We start from the raw sequence: 15,173 nt of genomic DNA on the forward strand, positions 1-15,173 counted from the left end.
GTGTTTTCATTTTTAATTTTATAACTTATTTCACAAATGAGTCCCTTATGATTGGATGTTTGGGTTTTCAACTTTCTGAGATTACATATAGTTTTGCCTTCAGTGTTCTGTAACTAAATCTTTATACACATCCTTAATTATTTCTTTGGGATAAATTCTCAGAAGAGAAATTGCTGGGTAGGCATACTTGAAAGACTTTTGAAAGGTGCCACCAGATTGCCCTCCAGAAAGCTTAGTAGTAATCTGTATTCCCACCCAGGAGTTTTTCCATTCTAATTAGGAGTTATGCATACAGGTGAAAAAAAAATCATTTTAGTGTCAGAAAGTAGTAATGCAAAATTACTAATCAACAATTCGAGTTGTAGGCATTCAGAGGAAAGAGATCATTTTTAATAAGGGAGTTTGGGTACCTTTCATGGAAGATGAGAAATTGAAGATGGTTTTTTTGTTTTGTTTTGTTTTTTATGTTTGTTTTATTTTTGAGAGAGAGAGAGCACAAGCAGGGGCGGGACAGAGAGAGAGGGAGACACAGACTCCGAAGCAGGCTCCAGGCTCTGAGCTGTCAGTACAGAGCCCAACGTGCAGTTCGAACCCCCAAACTGTGAGATCATGACCTGAATCAAAGTCGGCACTCAATCGACTGAGCCATCCGGGAGCCCCTAGAAGTTGAAGATGGTTCTTGAAGCAAGGGAGGGATGAACAGGAGGGAGGTACCCCATTGACAAGAAGGGCACAGGCGGGACATACAAGAGGGCTCTCTGATCTAAACAAGGGCCACATTTGAAGAGTCCAGGAAGAGGGGCCAGGAGGAAGGTTGACCTCATCAGGTTAACTCCAGGTGTTCCTCCCTCTTTTGTTTCTCATGAATGTACTTAATACAGGCTATACTCATTCTGGGTGACTAGGCAGCTACAAGTACCTGAAAAAATTAAAATGTGGAAACCAGGAAATCAAACCTACTGTAAAATCTGTTCACTTTCTGGGAGAATTGAGTTTTGGGTTTAGAAAACTTAGAAAATAAGAAAGTTATATTCCATTTAAAACTCAGTAATATATTTATTAACATGTTAAAGTTGAGTTCACATTTCAGTGTTAAATACTTTTTTCTTATTATCAGTGAATAAATTGGTTCGCATGTTTACATTGGGTATTGTGATGTGCTTCCATGTAATCATTTTCACTTAAATTTCAAAGCCATTGAAGTAACATTTCCCTGTTATTGTTGGTTCAGATTACATATTACAACATGATATTTTTCTTTGCGTTTGTTGTATGATTAGTTCTTTAAATGACACATCAGACATTACTAATTAAGCCTCTCTATTAATTGGATTATTGAAAGATAAATAGTTCTGAATTATTTTGCTTTGGTGGTTTTGTGTTTAGAACTATAGTGGGGCTTTTAGTGCCCTGAGCCATACTTTTGCTTTTTAAGCTGTGTTATATCAGCCAATATATTGTACTGTTAACAATGTTGAGCAGTAAGATGGCCCTTTTTGACACTGAGTTCATAGATTTGAAGTATGTGGAGATAGTTTGACACTTTACGTCCCTTAGAAATACTGAAATAAAAATAAAATGCAGAGCTCAGGCCCAGACTCTTGGCCCTGTTTTGTAGGCCACCTCCTAGTTGTCAGTTCATACTGTGAGCTTCCTTACCTCCTTCAGTCCAGTGGAGTAAACTTACTCCGAGAAGAAGATTCACAGGTGTTACTGCTGTCTCTCACCTGTATCGTGGTTCTTCCTTCCAGCAGACCTATTTTCATAATGTCCCACCATGTGATTGGTAAACTGTATCAATGATGTGCTACCACAGGTCAGCTAACAGAACTCTTGATTGGGAGGCACAAGAGCCCCATCCAGCAATTGCAGATAATAGTTAAAGAACCAAGAAACTAGAACTAACTCACTGTTACATGCAGTATTAGGCTGTCGACCAATCCTAAGGACATGCGAGGTCTTAATTAGATTCAATAACTCCCCGGGGAACATTAACTATACAAGGTCAGAACCCTTCCACTTGATTTATCAGGATGTAAATAAAATAGAGGTTTCTAGTGCCACGCAATTTCCCCCGGCTTTATTGAGATATAGTTGACATAGAACCTTATGTAAGTGTAAGGTATACAGCATGTTATCTGATATACTTATATATGTTGTGAAATGATTTTCACCCTAGTATTAGCAAACCCTCTATAGCATTACATAGGTATGTTTGTGTGTGTGTGTGTGTGTGTGTGTGTGTGAGAGAGAGAGAGAGAGAGAGAGAGAGATGATAACATTAACCATTTACTATCTTAGCAACTTTCAAGTATCTGATAAAATATTGCTAACTATAATCACCATGTTGTACATTAGATCCCCAGAACTTACCTTAAAACTGGAACTTTGTACCTTTGACCAGCATCTCCCCATTTCCCCTACCCCTCGGCCTCTGGTAACTACCATTCTAGTGTCTGGTTTCTGTGTTCACCTTTTTTTAGATTCCGCATAGAAGTGGTATCATACAGATTTCATCTTTCTCTGTCTTACTTTTATTTCACTTAACGTGATGCCCTCAAGATCCATCCATTTTATTGCAGATGGCAGGATATCCTTTTTTCTCATGGTTGAATAATATCCCATTGTGTATATATAATATGCTATATCATCTATCCATGACACTTAGGTTGTGTCCATTTCCTGCCAGTTGTGAATAATGTTGAAATGAACACGAGGATGTAGAGAACTCTTGAAGATCCTGTTTTCATTTCCTTTGGGTAATATACCCAGAACAGGGATTTGTGGATCATTTGGTAGTTCTGTTTTTAGGAACCTCCATGCTGGTTTCCATAGAGGCTGTACTGATTGCATTCCCACCAACAGTGCACAAAGATTCCCTTTCCACGCTCTCACCAACACCTTGCTATCTCTTGTCTTTTTGATGGTAGCCATTTTACCAGGTATGAGGTCGTATCTCATTGTGGCTTTGATTTGCATTTCCCTCTTAATTAGTGATAATTGAGCACCTGTTCTTGTACTCGTTGGTCATGTGTATGTGTCTATTCAGTTCCTCTGCCTGTTTTTTAATCAGACTATTTGAAGGGATTTTTTTTTTTTTTGCTATTGAGTTATAGGACTTCCTTATATATTTTGGATATTAAACTTTTATCATAAATATGGCCTGTAATATTTTCTCCATTTTATAGGTTGCCTTTTCATTTTTGCTTTGCTGCGCAGAAGCTTTCTACTGTAATGTAGTCTTACTGACTTTTGCTTTTGTTTACTGTGTTTCTGGCATCATATCCAGAAAACTGTCGCCTAGACCAGTGTCACAGCGATTTAGCCCTGTGTTTTCTTCTTGGAGTTTTATGGTTTGGAGTCCTCTTTTTAAGTCTTTAATTCATTTTGTGGTTATCCAGTTTTCATGCCACCTTTTATGAAAGAGACCATCCTTTCTCCATTGAGTATTTTCTGCTCCCTTGTCAAGTATGAATTGACCATATGTGCAAGGGTTTATTTGTTCTCTGTTGTGTTGGTCTGTGTGACTGTTTCTGTGTCAGTACCATACTACTGGTTTGATTACTTTAGCTTTGTAGTATAGTTTGAAATCAGGATTGTGATACCTCTGGATTTGTTCTTTCTTAGAATTGCCTTGGCTTGTTGGAATCTTTAGTGAGTTTATGAATTTAGGATTATTTTTTCTATTTCTGTGAAAAATGCCATTGGAATTTTTATAGAGATTTCATTGAATCTATAGATAGTTTGCGGTAGTATGGGCATTTTAATGTATTAATTTTTCTGATCCATGAATATGGGATATCTTTCCATTTATTTGTCTTTTTCACATTTCTTTCATCAAAATCTTACAGTTTAGAGTGTATTGATAATTCACTTCCTTGATTAAAGTTATTCCCAAGTATGATTTTGATGTTGTTATGTTTGTAGGGGGTAATTTTTTTAAATTTCTTTTTCAGATAACTTGCTTTTAATGTAAAGGAATGTTACTGAATTTTGTATGTTGATTTTTGTATCTTGCGACTTTACCTAATTTATTTATTAGTTCTAACAGTCTTTCGTGAAGTCTTTAAGATTTTCTATATATAAGATCATATCTACAAACAATTACCATCTTAATTCCTTTCTGATTTGAATGCCTTTTTTTCCCCTTGTGTGATGCTTTCATTAGGACTTCTAGTACTATGTTGAATAGAAACCATGAGAATGGGCATCCTTGAATTGTTCCTGATCTTAGAGAAAAAGTTTTCAACCTTTACTGAGTATAATGTTACCTGTGACTTGTCATATATGGTTTTTATTATGTTGAGGCATATTCGTTCTCTACCCAATCTGTTGAGTTTTTGTCAAGAAAAGGTTGCTCAATTTTGTCAAATACTTTTCCTGCATCTATTGAGATGATTATATGATTTTTATTTTTCATTTTATTAATTTGGTATATCACATTTATTGATTTGGGTATGTTGAACCATACTTGCATCCCAGGGATGAATCCCAACTGAATCATCGTGTGGGATCCTTTTACTATGCTGTTGAATTAAGTTTGCTAATATCTTGCTAATAATTTTTGCATCTGCATTCATCAGGAATATTGACCTGCAGTTTTCTTTTCTTGTTACTATTTTTATCTGGCGTTCGCATTACGTTAGTGCAGTCCTTGTGAAACATGTTTGGAATATTCTCTTTAGTGTTTTAGAAGAGTTTGAGAAGGATTGGCGTTAATTCCTTTTTAAATGTTTGGTAAAATTCACTAGGGAAACCTTCTGGTTCTGGACTTTACTTTGTTGGCAGAATTTTGATTACCGATTCAGTCTCCTTATTCCCTACTGGTCTATTCAAACTTGCTATTTTTTCATGACTCAGTGTTGTTAGGTTGATGTTTCTAGGAGTTCATTCATTTCTTCTAGGTTATCCAAATGGTTGGCGTATAATTAATCTGCAGGGGTCTCATGACCTTTTATATTTTTGTGGTATTGGTTGTTAAGTCTCCTTTCTAGTTTCTGATTTTTAATCTTTCTTTTTTCTTGAGTTAGACTAGCCATATGTTGGTCAGTTTTGCTTATCTTTTAAAAAAATTACTGTTTTTTTTAATCTTTTTTTTATTTTGTTTTTCTGGTCTCTTATTTATTTTTTTCCTGATCTTTGTATTTCATTACTTCTGCTAACTTTGGACTTCATTTGTTCATTTTTTAGTTCGCTGGAGGTGAAAAGTTAGGTTGTTTGAGATCTTTCTCGTTTCTTAAGGTCAGCTTTTAACACTGTAAACTTCCCACTTTGGGAAGATGCTTTTGCTACATCTCACAAGTTTTGGTATCTTGTGTTTCCATTTTTAGAGATTTAAAAAAATGTTTTTTAAAATTTCTTCCTTCACCCAGTGGTTGTTGCGGGTCATGTTGTTTAATTTTACATGTTTGTGAATTTTTCAGTTTTCCTCTTATAACTGATTTGTAGTTTCATACCATTGTGGTGTTAAAGATACTTGATAAGATTTTAGTCTTCTTAAAATTTGCTGAGAGTTGTTTTGTGACCTGTCACATGATCTGTCCTGCAGATTGTTACATATGTGCTTGAGAAGAACATGTATTCTGTTGCTTCTATATGGAATGTTTTCTCTATATATGTCAGGTCCATTTGTCTGAAGTATAGTTCATTTTCCACATTTCCTTATTGAAATGTCTGGATAATCTAGCCATTGTTGAAAGTGGATTACTGAAGTTCTCTTTTCTTGTTGTATTACTGTTTATTTCTGCCTTCAGATTTGTTAGTATTTGCTAAATATATTGTATTGCTCCGATGTTGGGTGTATATATATTTATGATTGTTATATTCTCTTATCATCATGTTATGATCTTTTTCATCATCTTATGAAATTGTTTTTGGCTTATGGCATATTTTGTCTCATAGAAGTATAGCCATCCCTGCTCTCTTTTGGTTTCTACTTGCATGGAATATCTTTTTCAGCCTTTCATGTTGAGACTTTATGTCCTTAAAAGTGAAATGAGTTTCTTGTAGACAGTATATAGTTGGGTCTTATGCATCCAGCCACTCTATGCCTTTTGATTGGAGAATTTAATTCATTTTAATTTAGGATAATTATTGAAAGGTAAGGACTTACTAATGTTATCTCTTTTCTGTTTTGTCATTCCCTTGATTTTTTTTCTTCCTCTCTTGCTGTCTTCCTTTTTGAATTGATTTCCTATAGAGATGTGCTCTGATTCCTGTCTCTTTATCTTTTGTGGATCTACTTTAAGTTTTTACTTTGTGGTTACCATGAAGCTTACATAAAACGTCTTATAGATATAATAGTCTGTTTTATGCTAATAATGGCTTATTTCAATTGCGTACAAAAATTCTATCCTTTTACTCTGTTCTTAGGGTTTTGGTGTCACAATTTACCTATTTTTATATTGTGTGTTCATTAACCAATATTATAGCTATTGTTATTTTTTTATGTTTATTTTTGAGAGAGAGACAGACACAGTGTGAGTGGGAGAGGGGCAGAGAGAGAGGGAGACACAGAATCCCAAGCAGGCTCCAGGCTCTGAGCTGTCAGCAGAGAGCCGATGCAGGGCTCAAGCTCACAAACCGTGAGATGATGACCTGAGCTGAAGTTGGACGCTTAGCCAACAACCACCCAGGCACCCCCTGTAGCTTATTGTTGTTTTTAATACTCTTGCCTGTTAACCTTTAACCTTCCGTAACCTGGAGTTATGTGGTGAACACACCACCATATTACAGCCCTAGCATATTTTTAATTTAACTATATACTTGAATTTTCCAGTTTATTGGATAGTTTCCTATGTTTTCTTGTACTATGAATCCTTTCATGTCAACTTGGATTCTTTCATTTCAACTTGGATTCTTTCAGCTTTTGTTTGTCCAGGATAGTCGTTATCTCTCCTTCATTTCTGAAAGACAGCTTTGTTGGATACAGTATTCTTGGTTGGAGGTTTTTTCTTTTCATATCCTCCTATTCTCTCTAAACCTGTAAAGTTTCTGCTGAGTAATCTGCTGATAGCCTTATTGGAATTCCCTTGTCAGTTGCAAGTTTCTTTTCTCTTGCTGTGTTTAAAATTCTGTCTTTGTCTTTGATTTTTGACAGTTTTATTATGTGTCTTGAAGGAGATTTCTTTGAATTGAATTTGTTTGGGGACCTATAACCTTCATCAACTTGGATATCCACGTCTCTCCCCCAGATGTGGGAAGTTCTCAGCTATGATTTCTTTAAATAGGCTATCTGCTCCTTTCTTCCTCTTGTCTCCTTCCAGGATTCCAGTGATTTACAGAGTGTCGTGGGGTTTTTTTGTTTTTTTTGTTTTTTGAATGTATGTCATAGGTAATGTAGGCTTTTTTCACTCTCTTTCATTCTTTTCCTTTGTTCTTCTCTAATTTCAAAGTTTCTGTCTTCTAACTTGCAGATTCTTTCTTCTGCTTGATTCCTTCTAACTTTGATCCTCCCTTCTAAAGTTTTATTTTATTCATTGTATTCTTCAGCTGCAGGGTTTCTGGGGCTTTTTGGTAAATGACTTATATCTTTTTGTTAAACTTCCCATTTTGTTCATACATTGTTTTCCTGGTTTAGTTGACTTTTCTTTTTTTCTTTCTTTCTTTTTTTTTTTTTTTTTTTTTTTTGGTACCTTGTTGAACTTCCTTAAAATAGCTATTTTATTTCTTTATCCAGTAAATTGTAGATCTTCATGTCTTTGGGATCAGCTACTGGAAAATTCTGTGACCTTTCGGTGGTGTCATGTTTCCTAGATCAGTCAGTTCCTTGCTGTCTTCACATTTGTGGTAGCAGTCACCTCCCTTAGTCTTTACTAACTGCCTTCAAGAGAGAAATGTCTTCTGTCATCCCTGGGTCAGACAAGGATTTTGAGGTTTTCTCACCTGCTCCACACTTCTTGGCTCCCTCATGTGCAGAATTTTTTAACTTGTATGTCTTCTCTTGATCCTGCAACACATCAGGCCAAATGCTTCCAGCCTCCCTTTTGCTTTTCCAAGAATGGCACTAATGCTGAGGTGGTCTTTCCCTGACCTGCAGATTTGGGTGATGCTCAGCAGATACCTACCAGAGCTTACTCCCACCACCGTCATCAGGAGCCTGCACCGGGAGCCGGACACAAGTGTAGGGGGGTATAGGTAAGGCACACGAGTGCTAGGGAGTGCCCATGGGCCACTTGGAGGGATCTGTGTGCAGGGCATCTCCACTGGTTCATGGGCAGGGTTCTTGATGGAATCCATGACACAGGAAGATTCACGTTCCTTATTCTGAGAGTCCTGTCTGCCACTCTCCCAGCTTTTTCCTGCCTCCTGCCCCCAGTCATGCAGCTCATGATTTAGTATTCTGGATAGAGTGAGGGAGACATGGGCCTTTTGGGGCAGCATTCCGCACAGTGGGGAAAGCTGGGCACTCGCTCACCTGCTCTCTTTGCACCATGGGAAGAATTGTGGACAAGATCTCTCAGCCCTCAGTTGTGCCATCTAGGGGGAGGGGTGATAGGAGTGAAATCATACTATTCCTCCTCCCCTCCCCAGCGTGCGGGAATTTCCCCCCTGGAAACCTGGATTTCCACAAGTGTTCCTGTCCATGGGTGTTTGTTTAAGATGGTGTTCTCCCGCTGCCGAGAGGGGCTGGAGCCAGTTCACAACTTGGGATGTAGTCTGTGTACCTATTACCCAAAGCAGGGTTGGGTGAGACTCCTCTCAGGTCTCTTGGTGTCTAGTGCTGGATCCCACAGCTCCCACAAAAACACTTCTGTCCGTGGAAGGATGCCACATGTTGTTGGGAGGGGACACGAACCGGGGATGTCTTCTTCAACCATGTTGCTGACCTCACCCTCTAGTACTGCACCATTTGGAAGGGGCCTTTTCTGAAGAGACCACATTGTGACCATATTTTGCTTCCTTGCTTACTGTATTATTTTCTAGACTCATTACATTTCCCCCCTTTTGGGTGACTTACCTATTGAATATCCATATTGTTGTTTAATAATTAATTTGTTATACAAATTGCTACTTATTTGCTATGGCAAGTAGGATAAAATACCTTTCTGGAATTTGAACTGGTCCACAAAGCAGCAAAGCTGCTAATTATGAAAATATTTGTGTTACATAAATTTCCCATCTTCCTTTTATTATCTGAACCAGCTATTTCCTGCAGGGAATATAATGTTCAAGAGCACATTAACAAAGGATGCATTAGTAAAGCCTACTAATTAGGCTGTTTCTGATGAGCTGCTCTGAGGTGCTCTTGAAATACAGGCAGGGCAGAAATCAGTATTACCTTGTACCAAATAAATCCTGGTACTCTAGCCCAGTGGAGCTTAAACAGGATGGGCAATACACAATCAGATTAAGACTCAATATATATATATTTTTTAAGGCCCTTTCCACTAAGAATTAACTATCTTTGCTAACTGAATTTCCCATTATGGGGAATTCTTTTCACGTTTATCTCTTCAAGTACCCTTTGAAAATGCAGTTGTTTGAGGCTTGAAGTAATCTCATAGTGCTGTCTCATTTGTCTTTCCTCCGATGGTGGGAGAGAATGGCTGCTGAGTCAGAGCATTGAGCATTTCTGGGAGGTGAAATGGGAAATTATTTACAGCTTTGCTTCAAGCTGGGCATAAGTAGATATGCTGATTAGGCAAATTCACTCATAGCCAGGCATGCTTCTTAAGAAGTAATATTCTCCATTGAAATTTGAGCACTTTGTTCTTTTTTGGAATACATCATATGCTTGGAATATGATATTTCTGTGGACTTTTTTTCTGCTTTTCTATTATATAACATCAGTGTAAGAATTTATTTGAAAGGAAATAGTTTATAAGCAGAAAGGAAATTAACATGTATTGAGTATTACTATGTTCTTGACTTTATATAATTTTAAGTAATTCTTATAGCAATTCTGCTAAGTAAATTATATAATCTTCACCTTTACAGATTGAGACTAATGCTTAGAAATGTTAGTTGATTGGCTAAGGTTTGACTGTGTTAGTGCCAAATCAGTGTTCTTTCCGCAGCTAATTCTTTTCTTTCTTGTCTTTCAAATACTAACTGAAGCTAGTCAGCTTATTGCTTTCAGTAACCTGGCTTTGGAGCTAAATTTAGAGTCCTTGGGTTCGAATCCTATGTTTATAATCTGTGTACAGTCATTTAATCGTAGAATGAAGCTAATGCTCCCCAACCAAGGATTTTCCTGAAGATAAATGATGTAGTCTGTATAAAGCATGTAGCACAGTGCCAGACCGTTAGCAAGCCTTTGACGAAGGGTTGCTACTATGAAGGCTATTAGATGGGCTTTTAGTTTTGCTTTAATCCTGCATCCAGTAATTGGGTCATCTTTGAACATGATGATGGTATCTCACAATACTTTGAGAATGTTTTGCTGTTTTGCTTTTTCTTTTATTTTTAATGTATAAAGTGATTTCCTGTACCTTCAGAAACTAGCTTTATGTTTATGGTCTGTGCCTCAAGTGTATGCAGAACCCTGCGGTAACAATGGTGGTTTGGTTTTTTTAAATTGAAGTATGGTTGACACACAATTTTACATTAGTTTCAGGGGTACAGCCTACTGATTCCACAACTCTGTACCTTATGCAGTTCTCACCACAAGTGTAGACACCATCTGTCACCATATAACACTATTACAATAACATTGATTATATTTCCTATGTTGCGGCTGTGATTTATTCATTCCATTAGTGGCAGTCTCTACCTCCTACTCCCTCATTTCACCTGTCCCCCTGCCCTCCCTCTGGCAACAACCAGTTCTCTATGTTTATGCGTCTGTTTCTGCTTTTTGTTTGTTTTGTTTTTCAGATTCCACATATAAGCAAAATCATATGGTTTTTGTCTTTCTCATTCTGACTTCATTTAGCATAGTATCCTTTAGATCCATCCATGTTGTTGCAAATGGCAAAAGCTTTGTTCTTTTTTTATGGCTGAATAATATTCCTGTCTGTGTGTGTGTGTGTGTGTGTGTGTGTGTGTGTGTGTGTGTGTATGTATGCCACATCTTTGTCCGTTCATCTGTCGATGGACACTTAGGTTGCTTCCATATTTTGGTTATTGTAAATGCTGCAGTGAACATAGAGGTACATGTATCTTTTTGAATTAGTGCTTTCATTTTCTTTGGGTAAATACTCAGTAGTGGAATCCTATGATATTTCTATTTTAATTTTTTGAGGAACCTCCATACTGTTTTTTATGGTGGCTGTACCAATTGACATTCCCACCAACAGTGCACCAGGGTCCCTTTATCTCCATATCTTGCCAACATTTGTTATTACTTATTTTTTTTATACTAGCCATTCTAATACCTCATTGTAGTTTTGAATTGCATTTCCCTGGTAATTAGCAATGTTGAGCATCTTTTCATGTGCCTGTTGGCCATCTGTATGTCTTCTTCAGAAAAATGTGTATTTGGTTCCTGTGCCCATTTTTAAATTGGATTGTTTGGCTTCTTTGGTGTTTAATTGTATAATTTCTTTGTATATTTTGGATTTTAACCCCTTGTCAGATATGTCATTTACAAATATCTTCTTTTCAGCAGGTTGCCTTGTTGTTTTGTTGGTGGTTTCGTTCAACTGCAAAAGCTTTTTAGGTTGATGTAGCCCCAGTGGTTTATTTTTTGCTTTTCCCTTGTGTGAAGAGAGACATACTTGGAAAAACGTTCCCAAGGATGATGTCCAAAAGATCACTGCCTGTATTTTCTTTAAAAAGTTTTATTGTTCAGGTCGCATATTTAGGTCTTTAATCCATTTTGAGATTATTTTTGTGTATGGTATAAGAAAGTGGTCCAGTTTCATTCTTTTACCTGTAGCTGTCCAGTTTTCCCAGCACCATTTATCGAAGAGATTGTCTTTTACCCATTGTATATCCATACTTCCTTTGTCATGGATTAATTAACTATATAAGCTTGGGTTTATTTGGGGACTCTCTACAGTACCATACTGTTTTGAGTCCTATAGTTTTGTAGTTTATTTTGAAATTTGGGGTTATGATGTCTCCAGCTTTGTTCTTCTTTCTCAAGACTGCTTTGGCCATTTGGGGTCTTTTGCGGTTCTATACAAATTTTAGGAGTACTTTTTCTAGTTCTGTGAAAAACGCCATTAGAATTTTAATAGGGATTGCATTGAGTCTGTAGATTGCTTTGGATAGTAGGAGTTTTTAACAGTAACTCTTCCAGTCCGTAAGCATAGTGTATCTTTCCATTTATTTGTGCCATCTTCAAATTTCTTTCATCAATGTCTTATAGTTTTTAGAGTATAGATCTGTCTCCTCCTTGGTTAAATTTATTCCTAGGAATTTTACTTTGTTTTGTTTTGTTTTATTTTATTTTTGGTGCAAGTTTAAAAAATTTTTTTTTAAGTTTATTTATTTTGAGAGAGAAAGAGAGAGAGCAAAAGTGGGGGAGGGGCAGAGAGAAGGAGACATAGAATCCCAAGCAGGTTCCATGTCACCAGTGCAGAGCCTAATGGGGGACTTGAATTCACAAACTGTGAGATCATGACCTGAGCCGAGATCAAGAGTCAGATGCTCAACTGACTGAGCCACCCAGGTGCCTCTTTTGGTGCACTTGTAAGTGGTATTGTTTTCGTAATTTCTTTTTCTGCTTCTCCATTATTAGTGTATAGAAATGCAACACATTTCTGTATACTGATTTTGTGTTCTACAACTTTACTGAATTTATTTCTGATAGTTTTTTTTTTTTTTTTTGGTTGAGTCTTTAGGATTTTCTATATTTAATGTCATGTCATTTGGAAATAGTGACAGTTTTACTTCTTCCTTAACCAATCTGAATGCCTTTTATTTCTTTTTCTTGTCTGATTGCAGCAGCTAGGATTTCCAGTACTATGTTGAATAAAAGTGGTAGGAGTGGAATACTGTAATAATGTTTGTTTTTTTAAGACTATGTTTGGGTCTTAGATATAGACTTTAATTTTTATTTATTTATTTATTTATTTATTTATTTATTTTTGAGACAGAGAGAGACAGAGCATGAGAGGGGCAAAGAGAGAGGGAGACACAGAATCCGAAGCAGGCTCCAGGCTCTGAGCTGTCAGCATAGAGCCTGACACGGGGCTTGAACTCATGGACTGTGAGATCGTGACCTGAGCCGAAGTCAGACGCTCAACCGACTGAGCCACCCAGGCACCCCATTAAATGGAGAAAGTTTATTTGATGTCTTAAATAATTTGACATTTGAGGTTCTCTTTTACTCTTAATCTGTGTATCACAACTTCATACAGCAGATGTTAGTATCTGGTATCCTGGTATCTGTTAGCTTACAGATTGCTACCAAAACAGTAATCTAACTTTAATACAGGCAGTTTGCTGTGGCAGGACAAGCACAGATAGGAGCCAGAGTGCAGGCCATCAGTGTCCCCAGGTTGTGGATGATATAGCTGTAGCTCCCTAGAATTGTGAGGATTGGATGAGACAGTGCCTGTGCAGTGCCTGGTGCATGGTAGGCCTTCTGCCCCCATCTGTTAATAGGAAGGTATTTATGACATACAGATATCCTGATGTTGTTACAGTTTCTTTCTCTCTTGAGTAATAATACCACTTTACCAACTCTCTGTTATTGGTGATTTTGTCCTATTTTAAGTGTTTGATTTCATAATGGATTTAGCTGTTTATCAAGTAAATCGTTGGATTTGTTCCCACCAGTGATACCAAGAAGAAGCAGGGAATGAGGAAAAGGAACAACAGCGAAGTGGAAGACGTGGGACCCACGAGTCGTAACAGAAAGAAGGCCAAGTGGGAGACCTTAGAGCCTTTGGACACAGGCCTGTCTTTAGCAGAGGATGAAGAGCTGGTGTTACATCTGCTCAAAAGTCAAAGCTAGATGCTCCGTGCTCTTCTCCTTGAGACCTCTGGTCATGATTATGTGGACAAGAAGTTGCAAAAAACAGTTGGCTTTGGGGCACTTAGGTAACATGAGTCCCATGCCCAAAGGATCTGTCCTCGGACCAAAGCAGTTCTGTTTCTAAGCCCCTTTCACGGGACATGTTTGTGTCATCCCAGAGCAAACTCAGAGTGAGGGTGGATTACAAAGTTTCTTGATCCCATTTTCCAGCATGTGCTCTGTTAGATCTTACCCGTGGATTCCTACATCTTGTCACTCGAAATGCTTCCTTTGTTTTACCGACAACTTCTGGAGACCTTGTTTCATTGTTAGAAATTCCTATCTTGCTTACCATACAGAAATTTCTGTGTATTATTAAGCAAAATTGCTCACATTTTTGATGTATTTAATATCTCTAAAGAGACAGAGTAAGATGGACCAGTCCCGAGAAAAGAGTATTTTTGAATTGCAACGATCAATAATAAACATATTTCCTATAAAATACTAATGTTTTCGTTGTGTCCAGTAATATAAGAGCACTCTCAGGGCAAGATCCCTGAGTACAATGCTTAGCCAGTTCCGGACAGTGAATTTCTCATGTTCTTAAATTAGCTTTCCTGAAGATAATCGCTTAGCCTGTACTGGCAGATAGCGTGGCCGCTTTTGAAACCTGTAGCATTCCTACACCTGGAGACTGTGCTCCACATCCAGCCCTGTAGCGAGCACCCAGTAGGCTGTAGGTCTTTTTTTTAATTTTTGTTTAATCTTTATGTCATTTTTGAGAGAGAGACAGAGTGCAAATGGGGGAGAGACAGAGAGAAAGGGAGACGGAATCTGAAGCAGGCTCCAGACTCCAAGGTGTTAGCCCAGAGCTCGACGTGGGGCGTGAACCCGTGAACCGTGAGACCATGACCTGAGCCGAAGTTGGACACCTAACTGACCGAGCCACCCAGGCGCCCCTAGTCTTCTCTTAAGTGCCTCGTTCGGCAGGCACCACAGAGCCCCCCACCGAGCCAGCTCCTGGTAATGAGTAAGGAGCAGAACAAGACAGAACCTGGTTTTGGTTATTCTTTGTGGGGAAAGAAATCTGGCTTTGGCATGCTGGTTCTACCATAGATTTGTCACCCCCTCGTTGTTCTTTGCCCTGGCTGCTGCTCACTCCGTGCACAAACATACACAAGTAAGTTTCAATAACTGGGTGCAGATCACTCACGAATCCAAGGAAGTATCCCTCCTGCATATCCCACAGACACTTCCAACTCAGCCTGACTCCATAATGTCTCTGCTTGGTGTGATCGGTGTCCCTCAAGGGCAGCACAGAGAA

The 15,173-nt window shown here is 38.0% G+C and overlaps 1 protein-coding gene across 1 annotated transcript in view; it reads left to right on the plus strand.

The window, feature by feature from the left end:
• The window catches only part of DDX10 (DEAD-box helicase 10), a 285,466-nt gene extending 271,113 nt beyond the window's left edge, over positions 1-14,353 (plus strand). The window contains exon 18 of the mRNA XM_030332211.2: positions 13,672-14,353. Coding sequence (XP_030188071.1) covers positions 13,672-13,849 — 178 coding nt within the window. The 3' untranslated portion in view covers positions 13,850-14,353. The remainder of the gene's footprint in view (positions 1-13,671) is intronic.
• The last annotated feature ends 820 nt before the right edge of the window (positions 14,354-15,173 follow it).

Source organism: Lynx canadensis, chromosome D1 (genome assembly GCF_007474595.2).
Source record: "Lynx canadensis isolate LIC74 chromosome D1, mLynCan4.pri.v2, whole genome shotgun sequence".
Lineage (NCBI taxonomy): Eukaryota > Metazoa > Chordata > Mammalia > Carnivora > Felidae > Lynx > Lynx canadensis.